Raw genomic sequence first — 27,454 nt, 5'->3', positions numbered from 1 at the left:
GAGCACCTACTGAGGGCTAGATCAAACCAATTTTGCCACTTACTGATTAAACAGGATTACAATTCCATTTTACAAGAAATCAAACTTCAGAAAGGTGGGTAACTGCTCCTCCAACCTCAATGTCAGGGGATTCAAACCCAGGTCTCTGCGGTTCCAAAGCCCAGCTTAATTTCATCATGGATCCTCCAGAATCAAACTGCCATCATCAACAGCACCAGTAACAAAATTCAACTGATCACAACTATAAGGAGATCTCAATTTTCTGCCTATGAATCCGAGATTAGCCTGCATACACTGGAGTTAATATCGAGCTACTTAGACCCAATTAGGCAGTATATAGTCAGCTTGGAAAACATCATGCGATGTACTCCAAAGGTCAAAGCTGGCTTCCAGGGCAGCTCTTGCCAGACACTGCCATGAAAGTTAGTATCTAGGCAGACATCAGAGTCTACGTTGCTTTTTTAAAAGTCTCAGAGACAACAGCATTGGAAGATATAAACTGCCTGGGCTTTAACAGCCCGAGAAAGGCAGTTTACTTTTTGCAAAACAAACCTTACTCTTCTTTCAGTTTAGGGTTATGTTTGGTATGGTAGCTAACTTCATTATCCCGGCAAAAATGAGGGGAGGAAAAAGAGCGAGGGGGCTCTGCCAACCGGTAGGGTGCTTCGACACCCACCTGAAACACACAGCTCGACCTACCTTCCCGGAGAGCCCAGCCCCGGAGGGCGTTTCCCCAGCGCATCCCCGACACCTCGTCCCCTCCCGGGTAAGAGGCTGCTTGCTGTCCTTGGCTTCGGTCAGGGCCACTAGAGTCGCGCGCTCAAAACCCTCCCGCCCGCCAAAAGAAACCTCATGTTTAATTTCCCCTCACCCTATCACTTCCGCTGAAGGAGCTAACGCCAGGACGATCGGTTCGTCCTCAAGGCCACATTTAACTACGTCTAGAACGCCTGCCTGCAGGAGGAACAGCGAAATACCAGAGAAGAGGGCGGGGGACAGGGAGCCCGACTGGGTGTGTGTGGTGGGGGGGGGGGGCTCGGAAGAGGATCGTCGCTCCAGCAGACCTCAGGCCGTGGGCGGGGGGTAGAAACCCCCAGAGGCGAGCAGAGCACAACGGGGGTCCCTGGAGCCAGCTCCCCAAGCCAGAGGCCGTCGGGGCAATGGCGCAAGACTCCGCTCTCCCCCCCCCCCCAGCGACAACAGCCACGGTGACAAAATGGCAGCCCGGCGCCCGGCAGTCGTGCCACAGGCGCGCAGGGCCCTGGCGACTGCCCCCGCCCCCCCAATAACGCCTCGGCGTCCTCGAGCTCGGCCCCGGGCGGGCCTGGCCGTTAAAATACTGATCACAAATAAAACACCTGGAGCTCGGAGCCAGCTCGGGAAGCCGCAGGCCGCCGGCGCACCCTCCCGGCCCGCGCGCCCGCCGCTCCGCGCCGCATGGAGCCGGAGCCCGAGCCCGAATTCCGAGCCCCGCGCCGCGCGCCGGCCGAGCCATGGGGGAGGGGCGGGGCGGCCGCGAGAGACCCGGGAAACATGGCTGCTCGTCCTAGTTCGGCGTCGCGGCGTGGCTACCAGCCCCCGGATCCGAGTTGGGAGAGGTGCCAAAGGTGGGTGTGTGGGGGCCCGGGTGGGAGCGCGGCGGGGAGGGGCGCAGGGGGCGCTCTCCGGTAGCTATTCGTCTTAAAAACGTTTATTTTTAAAAAACAGTTCCTCCTCCCCCACCCCTTTTGTCCCTCTTTCGCGAGCTTTCTCTCCCTCCCCCCCAAATGTGCAGAAAGTGCCCCCTCCCCCGCCACCCGCGCCCCACCCCGCCTCGAGGCAGGGGGCAGGCGTGTGGGCCGGGGACTCGGAGGCGAGGGGGCGAAGCGTGAGAAATCGCTCCCAGTTCGGCGCGGAGCGCTCCCCTCCCCCAGCACACACTCGGGGAAGTTTAAAGAGCCGGTTCGACCCGCTTTCGACGTCGCTCCCAGTTGGCCAGCAGCGCTGGTCGGGTTGGTCCGGCCACCGCGCCTCCACACCCACCGGCCACGACCCCGGCCCCCTACTTGGCGCCCTTCCCCCTCCGCACAGGGGGCTTCCGGAAAGTACGCGGGAAGACCGCGGCTCGAGCCCCCTCCCCCATCACCACACCCAGCCCCCAAAAGCTCGGGCCCGGGGTCCCAGCCGGGAAGAAGCGGGCTGCCGGCAAATTGTTCGCGGAAACTCCTGCCTTCTGTGGCGGCACCCCTTCCTCCCCGCCCTGCGCGCCATAAGGCACTCGCACGTCTACAGTCCACAGCTGCGTTATGATGGGGGTGGGGGGACAAAAAGGATCTTGTTTTCAAAAGTCTCACTCAGGTTTGGGGGAGGAACTAGGGAAAAGAGGAAGCCAGGCCTGCCTTCGCCAAGGACTCGGGTCTAACACGCTGAGGGGCGACAAGTCGGTGCTGCCCGGACTCCCAACTCCGCGCAACCCCGGGCACCGAGGCGAGGCTGGACGCGGGGTCTTCCTGCCTGCGCGCCCCTGGTGCCCCCGAGGGCCCAGAGGGGAGTCAGCTAGCGTCTCCGCCCCAGGCCCAGGGGTTTCCTCCGCTGAGCGCCAACTCGCAGAAAACACTGGTGTTTTAAGGGGAAGAGGGAAACAAATAAAAACGAGTGTTCAAGTCACCCAGCCTCACCTTCCTCCTCGGAGGTGGGCTTTCGCCCGAGCCTTCTAGTTCCCACCCGTGTAAGTTTCCTCGGGCCGGACTCCCGCCGCTGCCCAATCAATAACGGCGACGGGAGGGCAAACTCCCATCCAGAAGCTGCGCGTCTGCCATGCCCGCATAAATGTGGACCCAGCCAATATCCACCCCGGGCACCGGCTCTGGGCAGCTCGCGTCCTGACAAAGTTTCTCGTGCCCATTTATTAACCAAGTGCCGAATGGCTGCCAGGGAGCCCATCCGGGAGAAGGACGGGCCAGGGGCTAGTGCTGAGGGGCACCAGGGCCCAAAGGCTGGCATCTTAGGAGGGAGCTGGGCGAGGGGGACCGGGACGTAGCCTTTGGGCAACTTGCACTAACGATCGCTCGGGGTGGGGAGGCGCGGGGATTATCTGTGCCTTTGCACGTTCGAAATTCCCTCCCCCTCCCTCCAATTTATCCTCCCTTCGTTAGGAAAGGAAGAAACATCAGCATCTGGCCCAAAGGTGGGGTGGAAAGAGTGAGGGAGAAAGAGAAGGAGAGGAAGGAAGGCAGAGAAAGGGAGGGAGGGAGAGAAAGGGCGCGTTCACGAACACTACAAAGTTACAAATATGGCTCCCCCGTCTCTCGCCTCATCACTGCAAAGAAATGAAGACGCACTTTAAACTCGAGCCATTCCCAACTCCACTGCAGCCCCCTCCCCACGCGCTTTCCCTGGGGGCCTCGGCCCACATTTATCAGAAACTAAACTGGACTCGCGAAACCCAAAACTTATTGTGTGCGCGAGCGAGGGAGAAAGGGAGGGGGCAGGCGCGGGAGGGGGCGGAAGGAGGGGGATACATGTATAAAATATAACACCCCCCCTTTTTGTTGTTAAATCCAGGAGGCAGCCCCTCTCCTCCTCCTCCTCCCTCCTCCCTCGTTAATCTTTCCCCCAGACGAAGTCATGGGAGCAGGGAGCCCCAAGGGCTATTTCGCCCCATTCTCTCCGACCCAAACGCGTGCGCCTGCTGGCCCCTCATGGGTGCACACTCGCACGCACACACTCGAACCCACACTCGCACACGCGGGAGCACACGCACAGGTAGTCACACACCAAGGGCAGCGGCGGCGGCAGCCGGAACATGCTCGGATGGCATTGCAACCCCCAATCTTGCAATTCATTTGCAGTCCGACCCCCAAGCCTACACCTCCGGGTCGCCCTCCTCAAAAAAAAGTGCCTCCCCCCAATACGCGCGCGCGCGCGTACACACACACACACACACACACACACACACAAAGTAGGAGAATGGACCGACGGAGATATTTTTGGCAAATGCTCACATCAGAGGGCGTCCTGTTCCGCAGCTCTAAATGGATCCGTTTGTCCATGTCCATCTCTCGCGCTCTCTCTCTGCAGAGGATCCCGCGCCGGCGGAATTCAATCAATAAACCCCGAACCCACGGCCGCGCGTTTTAGGACTTTGAAGGCTCAACCAGCTCCGCTCGGTTCTCGAGCCCCCAGCACCCGCGGCGCACACTAACCTGATCACCATGGAGGCGGGATCTGCGGCTTCGCGGATGAGGGGCAGCAGCTTGAGCCAATCGCTGTTGAGAGTCTCCGGGCAACAGCCAATTGTGGCGGCATTGGGGGGGGGAAGGGTCCAATGGGCGGGCTGCGCAGCCGGCCAGGGAGGCTCAGCCATTTGGTTGTGGTGCCGGAGACGGACCCCTTTAGGCTTCGGGGCGGCTGAGGAGCGCGGCGGCTGCTCGGTGGCTGAGCCAGCGGGGTGGGCGGAATGGCGGGGGAAGGGAAGGTGATTGCACCTCGAGGGCTCCGCTGCCCGGCCTTGCCTACCCGCCGCCACCTCAGTGTTTGGCCGGGGGCGGGGCCGCAGGTGCATTATACAAGGGGGAGGCGCGGCCGGAGGGGTCGGGTTAGGGTCCCCGCCCGGCTGAGGGCTTGGTGGGCTGCCCTGGGCCTGCCCGCGCTGTAGGCGGGAGCTGCGGAAGGAGGCGGGCTGAGTGAGGTCTGGGGGCAGCTGGCGGGCTGATGAAAGGCCCAGGAAAGAGGGGGAGGGGTGAAGGGTGCAGTGGGGGAGGGGCTGGTCGTCTTCGGGGTCCGGCGGGTCTAGCTGGGGGAGTGTGGCTGACCCCACTCCGCAGAGACCTACCCCACGGGTACAGCTTACAGCCCGCGCACCCCTTCCCCCCGTCCTCGTCCTCGTCCTGGTCGCCGCCATCGTCGCCTCTTGAATAAATAAGTAAATAAGAGCAAGATGCTTCCACCTTTGGATGACTTACCGCTCGGTCTTGACCCTCTCTCCGCCGAGGGCTTTAATTTCGTTGTCAGATAAGGCCCGCTTAAAAGGAGTGATCGCCAAAGTCACTCAGGATCTCGTTTAGGCAATAAATGAATGAAGACCACGGATTAAGAACTGTTGCTGAATGTATGGAATATTAAAAAGGAGAAAAGGAAGGTGCTAGTAACTCTTAGTTTTATGGGCCAAACATAATTTATGGGCTTCATAGGTCTAGTGAAAGGGAACGGCGCACAGTTTATTCTAATAGTCCACCTGAGTCATTTGGTTCCATCTGAGTTGCCAAGGAGACTCTAATTGGAGTATTTTCTCCAGGTTTTTCGGTTTACCATTTTTTTTTTGGGGGGGGGGGGGGTGTTGCTTTGTTTTTTAAAGTCCTAATTTCCTTTGGGTTGCCGCTTCTTAATGGCCAACCCTAGGACCTGGTTTGTGTGCTAAATTGGCTGCCTGTGCTGTTAATAAATCAAGGGGATTGTTATCAACAAGGACAGATAACATCTTTACCTTCGTATGCCATACAACTGTTATTTTAGTGTCTTTCTACAGGTCTACACTTTCCCTACACACCGAGGTACTTTTTTCTTTTTAGACACATTGTGTTTAATTTTCAGGGTCATGGGTTCAAGGGAGAGATAAACTTGTATGTATGTATGCATGTTACAAATTTAAAATATGGTTACATAACACTGATACAGTGTCGATCTCAAAAAGTTTAGGAGGAAATAAAGAGCTACAGAACATAAATAAAACAGAATCCTTACACTGGGGAAGAATCTGTAGTAACTAATAATTGCAAGCTGATGAAACTGCAACTAAGCATTTTATTCAGTAAATTCAGGTAAAATAATGAATTTGAAAATTGACAAATGTTTGAGTAGCTGGGAAATGCAAAATAAAAATTAAAAGTCGTTGTTTTATTTCATCTAAGTATAAATAGGATGATTTCTTGGATTAGCTGACATCTCATCCTCAGATATTGTTAATTTTGATAAAGACTATTTGTGTAGTTGAAAAATTTTTAATTGTATTCCCTTCTATTAAAACAAGAGGGAATTACCTCTTTGCCATTGAGTCAGTTGTTATTTCTGGATATGATGTTTAAGATGGTTTTAATGACAGAGCTCTTCATCAGAAACACTTTAAGTCAATATGGTGTGTGAAATCCCTACAATACAAGAATCCTAAAGTTTTTCAGGATAAATGCTCATCTTCAACCTAAACTTTTAATCACAGTTGAGACCACACTGCTGGCAACATGATGTGAGACAGTGCCTTTCCAGAGGAGTAATCCCTTTAAAGCCAACCAATCAAGTGCACAGATGTGCAGGCTTCCAGCATTGCTAAACAGAAGCAAAGAGCTCACATTGGTGTACCAGGAGTGAAGAGAATGACTTGGAAGCCCAAACCCTCATTAAGAACATTGTATGGAAACAAAATTGTAAAAAAAATATCATAAACTGATCACCAAATCAAAATATTAAATCTAACTTGTTTTAGAAGCATCTTTATACATTTTGATAACAGCTTTTGTATTAGTGTTAGAAAATTTGAAAGAAGGTTTCCTTAAATGTCAATCATTACAGAAGCTGAACCATCAAAAGTATTTTTTGCCTCAGGAGGCTGAGGCAGGAGGATTTCGAGTTCAAAGTCAGCCTCAGCAAAAGCAAAGCACTAAGCAACTGAGACCCTGGGTCTAAATAAAATACAAAATAAGGATGGGGTTGTGGCTCAGTGGTCAAGTGCTTCTGATCAAGTTCCCACCTACCCACCCCCTGCCACAAAATTATTTTTTGAGTACTGACCATTTTCCAACATATTTTGAAAGAAGAAATTTTCTTGTTTATTCCTAAGAAAGTTTTAATATGATTTTTTGTCTATTTTTTATTATCAAAAGGAAATAGTAATATAGCTTAGCTAAAGTTAACTGATTGTCCTAACAAGACTTGACTAAACAAAAAAAAGTGCTCTTAAATTTACAGTTTTTAAATTAAATTTTATTGCATACTATGGTAGTCAACAAATGTCCTGAGTGAGTCTACATTTTAAAAAATATAGTAAGAAAATAAGCCCTATATCAAGGAATCTTGGTAGAATTTTGATATGTAATAGGAACAGGTGGAGTTCCTCAATGAGTGATCCTATATAGATTATAGAAGGTTAGATTATAAAAGATATAGTCTCTAACTTCTGAAATGGCTTGATTTCCACTGAGGAGAATAAATGAGATACAATTCAAAATTTTTAATCCCTAGAGAAAAAGATGGCTTTCAAGTAAGGAAATGTTCCAAAATGTTTTCCATCAAGAATCATTCCAGACAAATGAGCAGCTCATTTTGTTCTCAAAGACACAAGCAATGTGTGTTCTTAGTCTCTTTTGATATGTGTTGAAAAGTACTCTTTTATAAATATGGACATTATTGCTACTGCCATTTTAGATGGTTTTTTTCTTGTTTGGTCTCTAAAGATGGAGACCCTTTGGTTAGCAACTTTCTCATAAGTCAAGCTAATGTATTCACAGTTCAGCTTTTTATTCTTCAATTGAAGCACATATACTGGAGCCTAGCCATAGTACTCTTTCACCTACACTATGGATCTGCTGCTTGGACCCCAAAGACAATGATATGGAAAGACTCCAGCTTAATTATACTCTCTTTTGTCTCCTATATAAATAGCTTTTAGAAATGTAGATTATTCTTTTGAAATCCATGGTAACAAATGTGAATACTATGAATTTTGATTTGAAGAGCAAAGGAATGTTGAGACCCAGGATCTAAAAAGTTATTCCTAATTTTCTTTTCCTTAATAAAATATTTAACGTTTTTAAAAAAACATTGATTGAATAGTTACCATATCAATAGATTGGTCTTAGAGAAAAGACAGTTAGATGAAGATGTCCATAATATGTGACTTTAAAAATTAAGCTAATCATAGAAATCTTAAAAGCAGAATAAAGGTGGTTTATTTTGAAAGAGAAAAAAAAAACCTATCACCTGTACACTTGTTTTGAATCACTAAAAATTCTGTGAGTCAGCTCCTTAAATATATTTATTAAAAATAATTTGGAGGTAGCAATAAGAGGAAAATTTGTTTACTGTTTACCAGGAATAAAACCAGAGGTATAGGTCTTATTTTTAGTATTAAGATATAGCTGTATAAAAAAAAATGCCTTAAAGATAAATAATGGAATGAGGAGCCATAGAATAAGAATGTGACTAAAGACAATTTAGATTGGAAAAAAAAGCAATTAATTTAGAGTGTACGAATTTGTTTTAATTCATCTGGGGTTGTATTGCACCTCTATAAAGAAAGGGTACTAAATATATTAGGATAGAAGGGTAGAGATCAGACTTTATAAGAATTTCCAATGTATTTGCTATTTGCAAATGATATTCATAATCTTTAGCATACATGCAAAATTGTCCTCTCAGATTCTTTGCTTTGTAATGGCAGTTGTTATTTGTTCTTACATATATTGATCTATTTTCAAACATATATTCTACAATTCTTCATGAATTAGAGATCAGTTTGTTGCATTCTGAGAAGTTAGTAAATTTTTATTGTATTTCTAGTCAAATGTTGAGTTCCTTTGGAAGAGTATGCACCACCTTAAACTTTCTCTGGAAATTCTGGATTCTAGCACTTTTAACGTAAATATTTTTAATTTATTTGCATATGACCAAATGAGATAGCCTTGGTAGGTATTTGAGGACTCTTACCCAGCAGAGGAACATGTTTTACTCTGCTAGATTGGTGTTCTGGCCCAATAATTTACCTGAACTCATTCTACATAAATTCTTGTGTTTGAGAATTATATGACTTTCACATATATTTACTTACTCAAAGGCAATTTTAATAAATGTGATAAATAGGCTGGGATGTAGCTCAGTGGAGGAACACTTGCCTCATATGCACAAAGCCCTGGGTTCAATCCCCGGTATCACAAAAAAAAAAAAAAAAAAAAGGAAAAGAGGCCAAAGGAAAAGAAACAAAGTGTGACAAATACTTTTCCCTCAGCTGGCCAACTCACTATGTCTGAGCTGATGTGAGAAAGTACTGCTGAGGGTAAAGCCGAAGAGCAGGCAAGTTCAGGATGCAAGTGTGTGAACATGTGTGACAAGCACGTTGACCATAGTATCATGTTACTTTTTATAATAGCTAAAGAAAGGAAGAATATATTCATATGCCCACGAAAAAGGCCAGAGAGGGTATGTACCCAAACAAAATGTTTTTTTAAATTGTTTTTACAGTGGTTTTATTATGGGTGATGAAGTTATAATTTTTTTTGGGGGGGGGTTGCTTTTCTTAATTTTTGAAGTGTTCTGGTTGATAAATAATTTTTTTTCAAAAGAAAAACAGTTGTTTTTAATGGAAAAACCTAGGTGTAGCTGATATCTGTGTTAGTCATAATTCTTGGATGAAAACAACAGAAATTTACCCCGACCGATAAGCAGAAAGCAGTTTTTAAATAAGGCTAACACAGAACCAAAGAACAAGGTCCAAAAAATGAGCAGTAAATGGAATGCTGGGCACCCTGGAGCACAGCCAAGAGGACACTATAGGATACTCTGCAGAGACCTCCACCAGAGAAGTCATCTCTAAGCGGTGGACAGCCCGCCACACCAACCCTACTGCTGCAAATGCATCCTGCATTTTTGTGTCACTCCCTTAAGGTTTGAAGCCCTTAGCAAGAATATTTGCAGATGGCCCAGCTGTCAGAGAAAAAGATTATGTGCCCCCTTTAGTTTCCACAGTGGGATGTGTAACCCTGCCTCCTAGCTATTCTAGGATTCTGCCCAAAGAGTGTTCTGATGCTAGGAGACCAAAGCAAAAAATTCCACAAAAGTGATCTAATTCAGTATCACTGTGAAAGTTTTCTAATGATCCCTATTACCCCCACCTCAGCTTCTCTCCTGATTGCTACTACTTACTAGAGAGACTACACCACTTACCTAGGAACAACCTAAAGCAGAGCTAATATATGGAATCCTAATGTTTTTTTGAAGGTATCCCTTTCCCAGTCCTATGTCAGAATAAACAATATATCGGTGTGAATGAAATACTTATCAAAGCAGAGCTGTTGATAACCATAAGACTTTGAGGAAAATATCCCCAGTAAAGATATTTGATCTTAAATTGAAAATAATTTAGTCTTAAGGGGTAATCAAAAGATAGGAATAACCAACTTGTTATATTTCATGCATAAAACATAAATATCAAGTGACGTATTACTGAAAATGAGTTCCTATGTGCTACTCTAAGTACACAATTCAGGCTCAAATGCAGAACTCAGCTAAAGTGTATGAGATTTACAGTCAAAGTCTTTGGAAGTAGATGAGTAGTCCTAGGCTAAGTAAGAGTTACAGGAAGGATGCAGTCACTTTAGGACCATTTTGAAGAAAAAATACTGATAGTAAAAGAAATTCAGGACAACAAACACATAAAAGAGGAACATATTCCTAGAAACAAAGATGAAGGTCATCAAGGATATGCTTATAGAAAACATATCAATACTGGAATAGTTTCCTCTCTCCCACCATTTCAGGTCAGTTAGCTGAGATTGCTTTTCAGCTAGAAAAAAAAAATCATATCCTTTCAAGGACTCTAAACAATGTTATAGGAGTTCAACAGTTTTATGTTTCTATTAAAGCATGGAATAACTGTTACATGAATAGAAGTTCTTTTTAAGTAAGTGCCCATAACTACTTTCCAGAGGAGCAGTGCTAAAGATTCTATTCATTGATATACAAAATGTTCTTTATCTTATGGAGTAGAATTTAACTGTTTTCTCAGATTATTTAATGCAAATTATGTCAGACTGCTAATTGTTCAACAAAATCCATTTCCTCTTCTTCCTGAACACAAAGTTTGGCAGTGCTTCCCAGTTGCCAATGCAGTTACATGTGTTCATGTGACTGAGTCCTAGCAAGTAGAGTGTGAGTAAAAATGTGTTGCACTTCAAGGCCCTAAATCACCCATGCTTGCCAGTTGAGATGGATATGACAGAATGACCTTAGAAATCATGAGGTGGAAACTCTCTCAGCCTGTGTCCCTTAGGAGAGCCATCTCACCAGCTTATTAACGTATCCATCAAGAGAGCAACTGTGACCAAGACAGAAACTTTCATGGTGCTGTGCCATTACACACTTGGTCTATTTGTTACTGTAGCTTCTGCTAACTAATACAATAATAAACTTATTTATTTAACCTTTGTTTTCCTTCCATTTGCAATCTTATGGATAAATTGTAAATTTGAATACTGTTGAATCTGCAATGTATTGCTTTGAATTACAGGCTTAAAGCATCACAAAACAAAATATAATCTAATGAAAATATTAAATAACACATACTTAATGAAGACAGTTCTAAGGGAGTCTATAGAAATGACATGTAAATATAGCTACCATAAAATTAGTGCTTGGCTCATAGAAGTATAAAATAAATGTCTATTATCTTATTAATAAATGATTCCTCCTAATGAGTTCTAGACTAACAATTTAGTAGCTTGGTTGCTTGTTGGACATTTCTAAATAGCTGTCCTGCAGGGACATCCACATGATATTTCCAAAACTAATCTTCCTTACCAGCCTCTGCTCACTCTGCCTCCACCAGACTATGATCCTCCCAATTTCCCTCTTTTTATCAGTGGCACCCTTAAAATTGTCCTTCATTGACTCCCATAGCCAAATGGTTGTTCCTAATTTTTAAAACTTGTTCTTTTTTAGACATACATGACAGTAGAGCATATTTTGACATAGTACACATACATGGTGCATAAATTATTCTAATTAAGATCCCATTCTTGTGATTATACAGGAAGTGGAGTTTCACTGGTGATGTATTCATATATGAACAGAGAAAAGTGATGTCCAATTCAATCTACTGTATTTCCTATTCCCATTGTCCCCTTCCTTCCTTCCCCTTTGTCTAATCCAATGAACTTCTATTCTTCTTCTAATTTCCCTCCCAGTATCTTTCCTCCTTTCAGCCCCCTTTTTACCACTGTATCTAAGACTATTCACATTATTTCCAATCTCCCCCATGTCCAAATCCCTACCCTGTGCTAGTAGTTCCTAGGTTTCTGGTTTTCTCACCTGTGGTATTTCAGAAAAGGGTTTCAGGACCAATATGGGATTGCCAACTTTAAATTTTGCCAGACAAAAACATTCTTTAAAAAAAAAAAATCTATGACAGATTGGACACAGTGGCACATGCCTGTAAATCCCAGCTACTTAGGAGGTTGAAGGCAGGAGGATCACAAGTATCACTCATTTTTCTATAGACATTTTAAGGTTTTTATTTGTTTATTTTTCAGTGTTAGGAATCAAACCTAACACTGTGTGTGTGCTGGGCAGGTCTCCTGTGTGCTGGGCAGGCACTCGACAGCTGAGTCACACCCTAACCTTATATTTTTTTCTGTGGACTATTTAAACAATGGTAATAATGTGTAAGGTACTCAACTTCAGAATACAGGACAATCTTTTAGATTAAATAAACAATTTTACAAGAACTTATTACATTGTCCAAGATCAGGTGATTGGAAGCTCTCATGTGGCATTGACCCTCAGGTCTCAATATTTTCTCTCACAGCCAGATGGATACTCCTGAGCTCCAGTTACAGTGCTTTTCTGATCAACAATAGGTCCCCTCTGGCTTATTCTCCATCTGGCATTAAGTTCCCAAAAGGGAGACCCCACACAATAATTGCTCTGCTTTGAATGTGTCTCCCCAAAGTTCATGTGTTGGAAACAATCCCCAAATTAATGTGTTTATGGGGACCCATGGGAAGATGGGATCTTTGGGTTGTTATTAGGATTAGATGAGGTCATCAGGGTAGGGCCCCTTGATTGGATTAGTGGCTTTATAAAAGAGGGAGAGAGGCCCTAGCTACCATGCTAGCTCTTTCTTATCATGTAGTGTCCTCTGCCATCTTATGATGCAGTGAGAAGTCCCCACAGACCCTGTGTAGTTGCCAGAATTATGTTTTGGACTTCCTGGCCTCCAGAACCATGAGCTAAATAAACTTTCATTCTTTGAAAATCACCAAGTCTTGGGTATTTTATTACAGACACAAAAAACAGACTGACACTACCTTCCCAATATTATTTCTAATTTCCTGGCAAACTGGGCTTCTATTATTCTATTTCCTTTTCTTTGACTATGTGATTCTTCTATCTTGTACACTCTATCCTTTTGTTTCTCCCAATAGTCAAAATTCTACCTAAAATTTAAGACCAAATTTGATGCCACTGCCTTCTTGAAAACTTTGATTCATTCTACTCACACAAATAAAATCATCCCTCTCCTTGAACTTTCCTAACACTGTAGTGGAGCAAGTGGCTGCTTACTTTCATGATTATGTTTATTTACCCCTCCCACAAAATTAAAATAAATCCTTGAATATAAGAACAATGATTTTTATCACCCCTCCATTATTTGAACATTAAATATTCAATATATGTTTAATGATATAATATATGTTTTGGCCATAATAAGCCCAATTTTAAAAGTACCTCACAGATTCTCAGCACTCCCCCCCCCCACACACACATGCATGTACTTTAGAAACTTTTTAATAACTTTATCTTCAATGTCAAGTGAATAGCAATAAAGTATTAGGCAATCAGGGTTTGCTAAAAACTTCTTTATTCCTTCTAACACGAGGGAAACAAAAATAAATTCTGGTTCTAAGAGTATAAAACAGCTTTTCTACCATGAAAATTTCAATTTAGGCTCCTACCCAGGAATTGTCTTATTTTATTTTAGTTTCCTACTTCATATTTGAATTCTTTTAAGGTAATTTGTAGGAGAAACAGGAATTATAGGACTCCTTAACTTTAATCTAATTTTATGTGTATGCCCATTTTCATGAAGGTACCTAATTTTTATTCCTTTAGTTTTTCACATTCATCAAAAAACAAGAAGGAGCTGGGCACAGGGCACATTCCTGTATGGAAGGCTCAGGCAGGAGGATCATTAGTTCAAAAGCAGCCTGGACAACTGAGGTGGAAACTCTCTTGCCAGGTCCAGGGTCTTTCTGTAAACAGCATGGGTCAAAATAAAAAATTAAAAGATCTGGGATATAGCTGAGTGGTAAGCACCCCTGGGTTCAATCTCCAGTACCGAAAACAAAACAAAACAAAACGAAAAACAAACGCAAGGAGGAATGAGATGACAAGGCTTATCTATTCCACTCTTAATTAACATTTGAAAAAAATCTGAGCATTTGTACTTTCATGCTGTCTTTGACCCCCCGAAATAGTCTATTAATCTGAAAATCAATTTGTGAATTTATTATTTTTTGATATGTGGAAGTTATTTTATTTTCTTAATGCAGTATAGTAGATAGACATACAATCAATAATCAATATTATTCCCTAGAATGTGCAATATATACATTATTCACATTAAAAAATTAAGAGTGGAAAACCTCATATGCAGGAACTATTTTAAAACATTCACCTAATTTTTTATTTTTTATTTTTTTGGTGGTGCTGGGGATTGAACCCAGGGCCTTGTGCATGCTGGGCAAGCACTCTACCAACTGAGCTATAGCCCCGGCCCCATATATCTAAATTTTAAATTTGTTTTTGACAATATATACTGCTAGTTTTATAAATCTGAGTGAATATAACATGATACACATTGGCATGAAGTACACTTATGGGTCCATTCCAGATGCTTAACACACTATATGAGTTACTTGCTCTTCACTTTGGTCATTGAGATTCCATGTGCTGAGGCATCAGAGTGGATTTGAAAGATACTTTCAGAAGTACTTTTATCACAGTGACACTATAAAAACTAATGTTTTTTTTTTCCTATTTTCCTTTATAGTGAGGGGGCCTTTCCTCTTTAGAAGAAAGAAGACCTTCAAGTTTGTCTTTTGTTGGAATAGTTTGAGCATAACATGCTTATTCTATGGCTAATCCTGTTACTACATAAACTTCCATTCCTTGATTAATTGCTAATTTTGCCTCTCTCATTGCAACAGTTTCCTGAGGTAGAAACTCTCTTGCTAGGTCCAGAGTCTTTCTGTAGACAGCATCCACCTCCTGGTTCTGTCCCTGGCCATCAAAGACTCCCGCAAAGAAGGTGAGCTCCTTGGCCAGGGACATTCTGATGGCATGTGATTATTACTGAGTTCCCCCTCCACCAGGAATAATTGCCAACTTTGTTTTAACAAGGCCCATTTTTGCAGAGGAAGCTGCTACTCCTGTATCACAGTCTTGAGCCAATTTAAGACCACCACCTTGTGCAAGTCCATCTATTGCTGCAGTGGTTGGCAATGGCAGATTGGCAAAGTCATTAATTTCTGCTCTTGTTTTGGAGACAAAAGGACCAACTTCACTGAAATTCATTTTGGCCCTTTCCTTAAGGGAAGGGGCACCAACACAGAATATCTCTGGGACTTCACTCCTAATTATTATTGTTCAAACTTTCTTAATCAGATCTTAAAGCATCCCCAGCTTTTGATAACATTTTAATAAGATTTTTACTAAATGAGTTTTTGCTATAAGCTCTACTTATTCCGAGCACTTCGATTCTCATTTTCACTTATGGTGAACATATTATAGGTGCTCCATAAGCATGTGTCAAAATTAAATGATGTGAACAATATGCTATTTCACTCTTCACAACCCTTTTAGTTTTTCCCAACTCTCTGTTGTCTTCCTCCTTGTGCCGCACCTGCAGCTCATCCTTAGTCTCAGCCTCAAAGCTGTTTCCCCTCCCTCAGGAGGGATTCCCAGCAGCTGGTGCCCAGCCCAGGGCCCAGACCGCCCAGCCCAGCCCAGCCCAGCCCAGCCATGCACAAACCAGACAGCCTCTCCCCCAGGTGGTGCTGGGCATGACAAGCAGCCACCAGGCAGGTGTGACCAACCTGCAGGGCGCCCAAAGCCCACAGTGCTGCAGCCTGATATAAATACGGGGAAGACTCCAGCAAAGATTAGGCTGAGACGAGTTTCTGAAAGGCTGAGAACTGGTCAGAGATCACAGAGTTTGTCCAGGAATAGGGATACAGAGTTAGGCTTAGCCAAATGTAGAATTACAAACCTTTAGGACTGCCTAGGAACTTAATGGAGACTCCAAAAAGGTCAAATAGTAGGATTAAGGACCATGAACTCCAAGCATTACACAATATGAAGAGGGACAAATTTAAGTAGACATTACCAGAACAAGATTCAACACTCAGAGAAATATCATATGGAGCCCTTTCACTATGTTATCTACCATATCTGGTAGACAAAAGCAAAACAAATAACAACAAAAACCCACTGGACATGCATATAATAAGGAAAAGAAAAAGAAAAAACTACCAGTAACCATGAGAAAAAACAACAAATGAAGCAGACCCAGAGATTATCAGATATTGGAGAAAGGACTTCAAGATAACTCTAATGATTATGGTTTTTAAATTAGAGGAAAAGATAGACAAAATACATGAAAAGATAAAGTACTTCAGCAGAGAATTTGAATATACAAATATGAATCATATGGACATTCTATAGCTGCAAGTTGAAATATCTGAAATTAAGAACCATTGGATTCAATCTAGATTCAAAGATAGTCATAGAAAATATTTAAACTGAACTCAAAAGGGGAAAATAAGCAATGGAAAGTCAAAAAACACAGAGATATGGGGCACAGGAAAAAGGTCTAACATATATGTAATTGGTATTTTTGAAGGAGAAGAGAAAGAGAAAAGAGATAAGCAAAATCCCCAGAATTATAACTGAGAATTCTCTTAATGAATAATAAAGTTAAAGATTCAAAAAGCTCCACAAATCACAAGCAGGACAATAAAACCATATCTAAATGTATCATAAGCAAACATCTAAAAACCCGAGATATAAAAAAAAATCTTAAAAACAGCCAGGAAAAAAGAATTTAATATCTCTTGGTGAACAACAATAAAGTTGATAGTTGATCTCTGAAAATTCTATGGACAGTGAAAGACAATGGGATAACTAACATCTTTAAATTGACGAAAGCAAATTTTTTAAAAAGCTGACAAAAAATCCCATACACCTAGCATTCTGCACAAAAACAAAATAACAACAAAAAGCACCTCAAAATATTAAAGTGAGAAAATATAAAAGTCTTCAGATAAACAAGAACTGTGAAGTTCATCCTTAGCAAACCAACATGGTAAGAAATCCTAAAGTGATTTATTCAGGGTGAAAGAATATAATCCCATGTTATTGTACTGAGTAGATACAAAAAACTACTTTTTACTAGTCTTTTCTATCATGACAGATGTTTATGGGGTTTGTAACAAAGGTAGGAAATAAAATATGTAAAAGTAATGAAATATGTTTGTGGAGCTAAGTGGATATTAGCTGTTATAAGATTCTTGTATTATTTGTGAAAGTGATATTTATTTATTTATTTTTTGAATTTTAATATTTATTTATTTTTTTTAGTTTTCGGCAGACACAACATCTTTTTTGTATGTGGTGCTGAGGATCGAACCCAGGCAGCACACGTGCCAGGCCAGCGCGCTACCGCTTGAGCCACATCCCCAGCCCCTGAAAGTGATATTTATACATTTTGTAAATTCTATTATTAACTGAAAGGTCTGATAGTAAAAAGAAAATGAAAAAAAGGTAAATGGAATATTAAAACCTGTCATTAATTAAAAAAAAAAAAAAGAAGGCATGAAGGGAAGAAGAAAAAAAAGGAAAAATAGAAAACAGATAGCAATGTGATAGACTTAAACCCAACTTAATTATTTCATATTTGGGTAAATGAAACCACTTATTAAAAAACATAGACTGTCAGATTTTTTTAAAAAAATGATCCAATTATATACTGCTTATAAGATACACACAAAGATATGAGAGCAAAAATAAGTATAGTATGAGAAGTTTGATAACTATGTCATGCAAACAACTAACCAAACAAAGCACATAGATTATATTAATATCAGAGAAGGTAGACTTTAAGGCAAGAAGTATTACTTAAAAAGGGAAATTTCATATTAACAACAAATTTTCATATTAATAGTTCACCATAAAGGTATCTAAATTTATATGCAGCTAAGAACCTAGTTCCAAGTCCATAAATCAGAAGTTAACAGAATAAAAGCATAGACAAATTCACAATCATATTTGGAAAATTCAGCTCAGTTTTTTCAGTAATGGGATAAAAACAAGATATTGCGTAAGTAAATACTATCCACCAACTTATCTAATTGTTAATTATAGAATATCACACCCCCAAACATAGAATAAACATTCTTCCTAAGTATACATGTAACATTTATCAGATATATAATTCTCTCTCTCTCTCTCTCTCTCTCTCTCTCTCTCTCTCTCTCTCTCTCTCTCTAAAAAAAAAAAAAAAAAAAAAGAAAAAGAAAAAAAAATAGCACAGTATTGGCACCAAAACAGGCAAGGAAGACCAATGGAACAGAATAGAAGACACAGAGAAAAATCCCTCCAAAATAGTTACCTCATACTAGACAAAGGTGCCAAAAACATACATTGGATAAAAGATAGCCTCTCCAACAAATGGTGCTGGGAAAACTGGAAATCCATATGTAGTAGAATGAGGTTTAACCCCTATCTCTCACCCTGCACGAAACTCAACTCAAGGTAGATCAAGGACCTAGGCATTAGACCAGAAACCCTGCACCTAGTAAAAGAAAATGTAGGCCCAGTACCCTAACATATCAGCTTGGGAACTGAGTTCCTTAACAAGACTCTTAAACCACAAGAAGTAAAACCAATGATCAGTAGATGAATGGCATCAAACTAAAAAACTTCTTCATAGCAAAGAAAATAATCAAGAGCATGAAAAGAGAGCCAACAGAATGGGAGAAAATCTGTGCTACCTGCACCTAGATAGAGCATTAATATCCAGGATATATAAAGAACTCAAAAAACTTAACACCAAAAACAAACAAAAACCCCCCAAATAATTCCATTAATAAATGGGCAAAGGAACTGAATAGACACTTCACAGAAGAAATACAATCTGTCAACAAATATAAGAAAAAAAAATGTTCAACATTTCTAGCAATGTGAGAAATACAGATTAAAACTACACTGAGATTCCATCTTTCTCCAGTCAGAATGGCAATTATCAAGGATATAAGTAACAATAAATGGGAGTGAGGATGTGGGTAAAAAGTACACTCATCCATTGATGATAGCACTGCAAATTGGTGCAACCACTCTGGAAAGCAGTATGGATATTACTCAAAAAACTAGGAATGGAACCACCATTTGACCCAGTTATCCCACTCCTCAGTATATATTTAAAGGATTTAAAATCATTTTAAATCTGCATTTAAAATGCAGCCACATCAATGTTTATAGGAGCTCAATTCACAATAGCTAAGCTATGAAAACAACCTAGATGCCCTTGAACAAATGAATGGTTAAGGAAAATGTGATATATATATATATTCATTTGTTCATTCATACACACAATGGAGTATTACTCAGACATAAAGGAGAATGAGAATGACTTTATGATATTTGCCAGTAAGGGGATAGATTTGGAGACTATCATGCTAAGTGAAATAAGCCAATCCCAAAAGCCAAAGGTTGAATGTTTTCTGACATGTGGAGGCTAACCCACAATGAGGGACAGACGAAGAGTAGAAATTCAGTAGATTAGACATTAGGGAATGAAAGGAAGGTGTGGGGGATAGCAAATGGAAAGACAGTAGAATAAATGTCACATAACTTTCCTATGTACATACATGAATACACTACAGTGAATCTCACCATCATGTGTATCTACAAGAGTGAGATCCTAACTAGAAATAAGACATAGTCCATGCTTGTATAATTATATCAAAATGGATTCTACTATTATTTACAACTAAAAAGAACCAATGAAAAAGTACTTTTGTTGAGATGAATTCCACTATTATACATGACTATAAAGTTCTAAAAGTTTCTATCTTAAATAAAAAATAAATATATTAAAAAATAATACAAGGAATTCCATCCAGAATATATTTAAAAAAAAAAAAAAGCCCTCTACAAATCAACGAGCCAAGAAAAACAGTGTTATAAATGGGGGAAAAAAAAAAACCTCACATAGACACTTGATAAAAGATGTATAAATGGCCAGTAAAAACATGCCACACAGGGAGATCTGGGATTTGGGAGGCAGCCACATGGGTTAGAACAATGAATCAGAATTTGAACTGGGCAAGGAAAGCGTATCCATGGTGGGAGGTCCTGCATGGGTATCAGAGCCTGAGGAGGGTGAGGGACATTGTGGAGGCAGCCCCACATGGGGTGTCATAACCCAAGCATGGTGAGAGGCCACCTATGTGGAAGGAGCACATGGTGGGTTAGAGCAGAGGGAAGGAAGCAGACATGACCAGGGATAGTCCAACATGGTATATTCTATGACTCATGGTATATTCCAATGTGTACACTAAGTGCCTCAATCTTGATTTCTAAAAACTATGCTAAAATAAACTAGGATTCCTGGGAGAAATGGCTTATTCCAGGGCTAAGCAGGAAAAACACAGGTGATTCTGGAAATTTTTGTTCCAGAAAAGAAAGATGTTTCCAAGGGTGAGATAGGTGTCCAAATAGGGGAAGCCCAGCAATAGATGTCAGTGCCTGAGCTGCGAGAGCAGAGGCCACGCCGGAGGCAGCTCAGTGTAGAGTTAGGGCCTGAACTGGGTGGAAAGGGTGTCCATGTGAGGGTGGCCCCATGTGGGGAGTCAGAGCCTGAGTGGAGTAAGGAGGGCATCCACTGTACAGGAAACCCACCCAAAGAAGAGTTCAGAGCCCGAGCAAGCTAAGGCGGGTGTCCTGGTGGAGGAATGACCTAGAGTGGAGGCTCAGAAGGTAGGTATAGTAAAGGGTGACCACATCAGGGAGTGAATGACCATGAACATGGGACGTTAGATACACTGAATGAATTGCCAGGTATGGTTTTACACACCTGTAAACCCAGCTACTCAAGAGGCTAAAGCTGGAGCATCACATGTTTGAGACCAGCCTTGACAACTTGGCAAGTCTCAAAGAAAAAACAAAACAAAACAAAACTACAAACAAAAAACCAACTGAAGATGCAGCTCAGTGATAGAGTGCCCAGGGTTCAATCCCAAGTGCCACAAGAGAAGAAAGGAAGGAAGGAATAAAGAAAAACAGACATTGAGTATGTTGACACAAATAAGTAAACATAAGGATAACATATCAGAGACAGGAGACAAAAATATGGAAAGGAGGGAAACTAAAGTGAATCATATAGTTAGATTGGAAATGAACATACTAGTGTAGACTCATGGCTTTTAAAAATACAGATAGGTATGTATAGAAATAAATATAGGTGTAAATGTATGGTGTGTGTGAGCACATGTACACGAGTGTATCTATCTGTACATTCCATAGCTCTGTCCTGAGAGAGACTCTAGAAGCAATGATATGTCAAAAACAATGAGCACACCAAGTGCCTAGACTTTGGTTTCTAAATATCATTCTGTACAAAGAGAAAGGAAGGCTCTTCAGAGAATTGACTGACTCAAGAACTGGACAGGAAAACCAAAGATGATTCTGGATATTCGGGAATAATAGGGAAAGGCCAGGTGTGGTGACCCACATCTGTAGTCCCAGAGACTTGGGAGGCTGAGGCAAGAGGATCACAAGTTTAAGGCCAGTGTCAGAAACTTAGTGAGACCTGTCTCAAAACAAAAAAAATAAAATAAAAAGGGTTGGAGAAGTGGTAAAGTACCTCTGGGTTCAATCACACACACACATGCAAAATGACACAGAATCTAGTATGCAGGGCCAAATCTGGTATAATCTGAATATTAAAATGAAAGACAATAGAGTTTTCAAGATGGCAGAATAGAGGAGGCTGCTTTCTTGGCTTATCCATGGAGTGAAACCAAGATAGAAAACAGGCAGCTTCTCAGCAAGGTGGGTTAAAAAAAAAAAAAGCTAGGGGACTTTACTGGAATTTAAATCTACATTCAAAACAGACTGGGGACTCAGTAGGTTGGATATAATAAAATATGGAAGAAATCCCCAGTGGCACAGCCATTGCCACAGAGGGGTCGGAAGCACCAGCCAGAGTGATCCTCCCCTGAGCACAGTAGAGGATAAGGGAATTAAGGGAACCCACATTTTTGGAAAGCACCAGGCATGTCTGGGTACAGAGTGTTTAGAGATCAAGGTCATTGCCTAGCAAACCTGAAAGACTCCCTGCACAATATTCGTGTACAGGGAAAGAAGTTGCCATCTATCCAGGTGGCCTGCAGAGGACAAAAGAAGGAACAATTTTGCAGCCGCTGTGAAGGGTCTGGCAGCTGAGGGGGCCAAATCTTGGCAAACCTGTGTTTGGCTGAAATATAGGCCCAGTAAACACACACCACACCACAGATTGTGCTTAAGTGACCAGGAGAAAATCAAACGTGGAGAGAGGTTTACACAGGGGACAACTGGTCATGGAAACCCACCCAGCTCTACCCCTCCCCCTCCAATCTGACTGCTTGCAGGACCAGCTGGAGACTAGGACGGGCAGGTGGGAGAGACTGTTTGGAGACTGAACCTGAGACCAGGAAACGTGGGGTCCAAATGTGACGCAGGGAACTAAGTATTAGGTTCCCCACCACATGAGTAGAATCCAGTGGAGATTCCTGGGGTAAAGACTTTCAGCATGGACCAGCAAGTAATGGGCACTAAAAGGTAGGCTGATTTAAAATCTCCAGACCAACTGGCATTCAACAGAGAACCTGGAGCTCACCCTGCCGCAGTCTGGCTGGGCACAAATGCCGCAGTCTGGCTGGGCACACAATCACGAGCCACCACACAGCTTGTAGATTCAAACAGCAACTCTTTATTCCCGAACTCACACCAGCCGTCTACAATCACGTTCTGGGGAAATCCACGTTCTCTTCCCAAATCCTCCTTCTCTCCCAAATTCACCTCCACTGGGCTTCTATCTCCAAAATATACTGTCTGAATCCCGTGAGAACTCAAGGGGAACTCAGGCAGCAGGATACGCCCTATTCCCAGCAGGAATAATCTTAAACCTTAAACCTGGAACCTAAACTGGGAACGCCCTAAACAAGATTATCTTAAAACCGGGAACACCCTAATCTGCCTTGGTCCTTGAGCAAGGTTAAGTACATTCAATGTCACTGCAACATGGGGTACGCTGGCAAGGAAATTGTCATACCTACTTGGCTAATGGCTCCCAGCATCTCCCCCCTTCTGATTAATTAAACAACAAGCAATGTGGCTTAAGGACCGTGCCTGGTAGGTTGTCCAATTCAACATATGGTTCTTACCCGTCATCGGAAAACTGACCTTTAGGCGTCAGCCTCCTGTCTTAGGTTGATACCACTGCAATTGAATCATACCCGTCACTGACTACCGGTCCAGCATACAGCCATACTTGTGGATAGGTCTATGCACCAGTGGGGGGGTGAGGTTCTTTGCCTCACCTCTGTTGGCCCCCAAATTTGGCCTTGGTGCCAGTGGGGGAGTGAGGTTAATGTGGCTTATGGACCGTGCCTGGTAGGTTGTCCAATTTAACATATGGTTCTTACCCGTCATCGGAAAACTGACCTTTAGGCGTCAGCCTCCTGTCTTAGGTTGATACCACTGCAATTGGATCATACCCGTCACTGACTACCGGTCCAGCATAAGCCATTGGCCCCCAAATTTTAGACCATCACTAGCAGAAGGGAGGAGGATACAGAAATGCCACGACACCAAGCCAATTGACAGCTCCTTGGGAAAAATTGCATCACTGGTGACACCATCAGCAAAGATATGTCAGCACTACCACAATTAACATGGGGTGCACTGGCAAGGAAATAAAAATTGCATCACTAGTGACACCATCAGCAAAGATATGCTAGCATTACCACAATTCGCTGCACCAAACGATAGTTACATAGTCCAGGCAAGTTCTGCAAGCAGTTCAAAGCAGAGGAATCTATCAATATGTCCATTTCCTCCCAAAATCCGTTTCCTCCCAAAGTAAGTTGACTCTTTGATTGAGCATTACTTGTTGAGTTCTTCACCGGCACTGGGATGAAGATAGGAATTCTGGCAATGATGCTAAAGAAACATTATCCTGAAAAGAATTATTAAATATAATGAAAAGGAAAGGTGAAAGTAAACAAACAGATCTGTTAACCTACTTTAAAAACAATCCTTAACAGCTTTTTACCTAATTTAAACTAGTAAACAAACAGATCTGTTAACCACCTTTAAAAACAATCCTTAACAGCTGTTTACATAATTTAAATTAAACCATTTAAATCACGTGAATAAAAAAATAATAATAATTCGGATCCATTTTTTCATGAGCGCTCCTCATATAAGAAATATGGACATACGCACATACAGACATACAACACAAAACACAAGAGTGTACACAAACGTACAACACATAATAGTAAAGGCCTTGTAGCTTTACCTGGGTGAAATCTCCATTGCAATGTTTAAAAACTCCACAGTCAAAAAATAAAACTGATCAGAAAAACATTAACCTAGGTTTGTATGAGCTCAAAAAATAAAAATAGAACCTTATGATGTGGAAAAATGCAATAATAAAATAGCTATTGAAAAAAGCATCCTGGTTAATCACTGTCGCAGATGTAAGAATGGCCAAGCTGGAGTTCTGGATATCAGCTGTTATGGATTTGAGTCAAATCATCTTCTTTTCGATCTGTAGAAACTGTTTTAGTTAATCTCTCTGGAATCCAAATGGGCTGCTGTTCTCCCTGTGGAAAAACACAAACAGACCCCCGACTCCAGACAATCACTGGGTCAGGACCTTTCCATTGTCCTGTTAAAATATCTTTCCAAAGTACTTTAGGCTTATGTACATTTTTTGGATACATATGCCTTTCCGCAGCACTAAGTCCTGATGAATCCAAATTTAAAAAGTTTAGAGTAAAAAGCGTTATTTTAAGTTTATCTTTGGGGGATATATACCCCCTTCCAATTCCCTCTTTTTGCTTTAATAAGTATGTTTTAATAGTTTGATGAGCTCTTTCAACTATGCCTTGTCCCTGTGGATTGTATGGGATTCCTGTTATATGAGTAATACCAAATGATGAGCAAAATTGTTTAAAAGAGGTAGAGGTATAGCCAGGACCATTATCGGTTTTTAACTGTTTAGGAACACCCACAGTGGCAAAATTTTGTAAGCAATGAGCTATAACATCTTTAGTTTTTTCTCCGGCATGAAGGGAGCCCATCAAAAATCCAGAAGAAGTATCGACTGTAACGTGTAAATATTTTAATTTTCCAAATTCTGGCAAGTGTGTGACGTCCATCTGCCAAATATGGTTAGGTATCAGTCCTCTAGGATTGACTCCAAGATTAACTTGTGGTAAAAATGTCACACAATTTTGACATTGTTTTTATTATATGTCTGGCTTGTTCCTTAGTTATTTTAAAATGCTTTTGTAAAGTATTAGCATTAACATGAAACCTTTTATGAAAATTTGTAGCTTCTTCAAATGTAGAGAAAATATGTATGTCATGTGTAGTTTTATCTGCTAAATCATTGCCTAAACTAAGGGCTCCAGGCAATCCTGTATGTGCCCTAATATGTCCTATAAAGAATGGATCTTTTCTGTCCCAGATTAGACTTTGTATAGTGGAAAACAAAGAGAAAACAGTAGAAGAAGGGGAAATCCTACCAGCATCTTCAAGAGATACTATAGCATTAACTACATACTGACTATCAGAAAATAAATTAAATACAGAATCTTTAAACATCACAAAAGCTTGTAATACTGCATTAAGCTCTACCTTTTGAGCTGATTGTTTGGGTACTAAAAATGTAAAAGTTTGATCAGGGGTAACTACTGCTGCTGTACCATTATTTGACCCATCAGTGAATATATTTGGAGCATTCATGATAGGTGTTTTTCTTGTCATTTTAGGAAAAACTACAGGATGCTTAGACCAAAAAGACAACAAAGGATTAGATGGTAAATGATTATCAAATGAAACATTAGATTTACACATGATTATTGCCCAAGTATTTAACTCATTAGCTAACTCATCAATTTGATCCATAGTATATGGAGTAATAATTTTATTGGGAGAAATTCCAAACACTCCCTTCGCTGCTTTTATTCCTTTGAGTATTAATTGTCCTACAGCCTCAGGATACCTAGTAAGAATAGTGTTAGGAGAATAAGGTAAATGTATCCACAATAATGGACCTTCTTGCCAAAATACTCCTGTAGGAATATTTTTTGTTGGTAGTACAATAAATAATAAAGGCAAACTTATATCAATTCTATCCAAATGTATGTTTTCCATATATGTTTCAATAATTTTTAATGCCTTTCTTGCTTTAGGAGTTAACATGCGGGGTGAATTTGGATCTGATGGACCTTTTAGAATATCAAATAAAGGTCCCAACTCTCCTGTTGGTATACCTAGATAAGGCCTTATCCAATTTATGTCTCCCAATAACTTTTGAAAGTCGTTAAGTGATTTGAGTTGATCTACTCGTATTTGAATTTTTGGTGGACGGACCATGGTTGAGGATAGTAGAACTCCTAAATAATTAATTGGAAAATTTAATTGTACTTTATCTATTGCTATCTCTAGATTATAATTTTTTAATAAGTTTGTAAGTGTGGCATAACATTCCAGCAATATGTTTTTATCTTTATGTGCCAATAATACATCATCCATATAGTGAAATATTTGTAGTTCAGGATTTTGATTTCTAAGTGGCTGGATTGCTTTGTTAACATATATTTGACACATAGTTGGACTGTTAGCCATCCCTTGAGGGAGTACTTTCCATTCATATCTCTGATCAGGACCTTCATGATTTAATGCAGGGATAGTAAATGCAAAACGTGGACTATCCTCGGGATGAATTGGAATTGAAAAAAAACAATCTTTAATATCTATAGCTAAAACATGCCAGGTTTTTGGCAAAGCAGACAATTGAGGAATCCCTGATTGAGCAGGTCCCATAACAACCATCTCATTATTAATGGCTCTTAAATCTTGCAACAATCTCCATTTACCAGATTTCTTTTTGATGACAAAAATGGGAGTATTATGGGGAGATATGGAAGGTTGTATATGTCCTTCCGCTAATTGTTGTTTGACCAGATCATGGGCTACTTGTATCTTTTCTTTAGTCAGGGGCCACTGAGGAACCCACACTGGTCTTTCTGATTTCCAAGTAATTTTGATTGTCTCAGTGGCCCTTTCTGAAAATCCAACCCATGTCTGTCTGTTCCTTGATCTATTTGTACTGGTGCTGCTATACCTTGCCCTTGTTTTCCTAATCTTTTTTCTTTCCTAAAGCCTTGTCTAGCTCTAGTAGTGGGCACATTAGGATTGATATTATTTGTTAACGTCAAACCTAATTGATCTAGGACATCTCGTCCCCGTAAATTTATAGGAAGATGATCCAATACATATGGCTGTATAGTTCCTTCACATCCTTCAGGATCCTTCCAATCTAATATCATAGAACTTCTATGGGGATTAGTCGCCACTCCTAGGCCTCGAAGCG

At 41.4% G+C, this 27,454-nt stretch overlaps 2 protein-coding genes and 1 pseudogene across 6 annotated transcripts in view; 1 reads left to right on the top strand and 2 right to left on the bottom strand.

Annotated features, from left to right (window-relative positions):
- The window catches only part of Anp32a (acidic nuclear phosphoprotein 32 family member A), a 33,515-nt gene extending 29,337 nt beyond the window's left edge, over window positions 1-4,178 (bottom strand). Inside the window, exon 1 of one of the 4 annotated variants that reach the window (XM_046426684.2) lies at window positions 3,984-4,178. In XM_046426684.2, the coding sequence (XP_046282640.1) occupies window positions 3,984-4,037 (54 nt within the window). In that variant the 5' untranslated portion in view covers window positions 4,038-4,178. Of the gene's footprint in view, window positions 1-43; window positions 445-699; window positions 821-3,756; window positions 3,802-3,983 lie in introns of those variants that run through there. The other 3 variants (XM_046426685.1, XM_058573332.1, XM_046426683.2) reach the window with 3 other exon arrangements.
- Window positions 1,171-27,454, top strand: part of Spesp1 (sperm equatorial segment protein 1) — a 123,355-nt gene continuing 97,071 nt past the window's right edge. The window contains exons 1-2 of one of the 2 annotated variants that reach the window (XR_009225140.1): window positions 1,495-1,607; window positions 6,194-13,000. Coding sequence is in view for 1 of the 2 variants with exons in the window: in XM_058573330.1 (XP_058429313.1) it covers window positions 1,217-1,607 (391 nt within the window). In the remaining variant the exon portion in view is untranslated. Of the gene's footprint in view, window positions 1,608-6,193; window positions 13,001-27,454 lie in introns of those variants that run through there. The other variant, XM_058573330.1, reaches the window with a different exon arrangement.
- On the bottom strand, window positions 14,779-15,454 carry LOC124080658 (methylglutaconyl-CoA hydratase, mitochondrial-like; annotated as a pseudogene).

This window comes from Marmota monax, unplaced genomic scaffold, assembly GCF_021218885.2.
Source record: "Marmota monax isolate L192 unplaced genomic scaffold, Marmota_monax_Labrador192_F-V1.1 WCK01_AAM20220418_F8-fsc00078, whole genome shotgun sequence".
Lineage (NCBI taxonomy): Eukaryota > Metazoa > Chordata > Mammalia > Rodentia > Sciuridae > Marmota > Marmota monax.
This window is presented reverse-complemented; position numbering and strand designations above follow the sequence as displayed.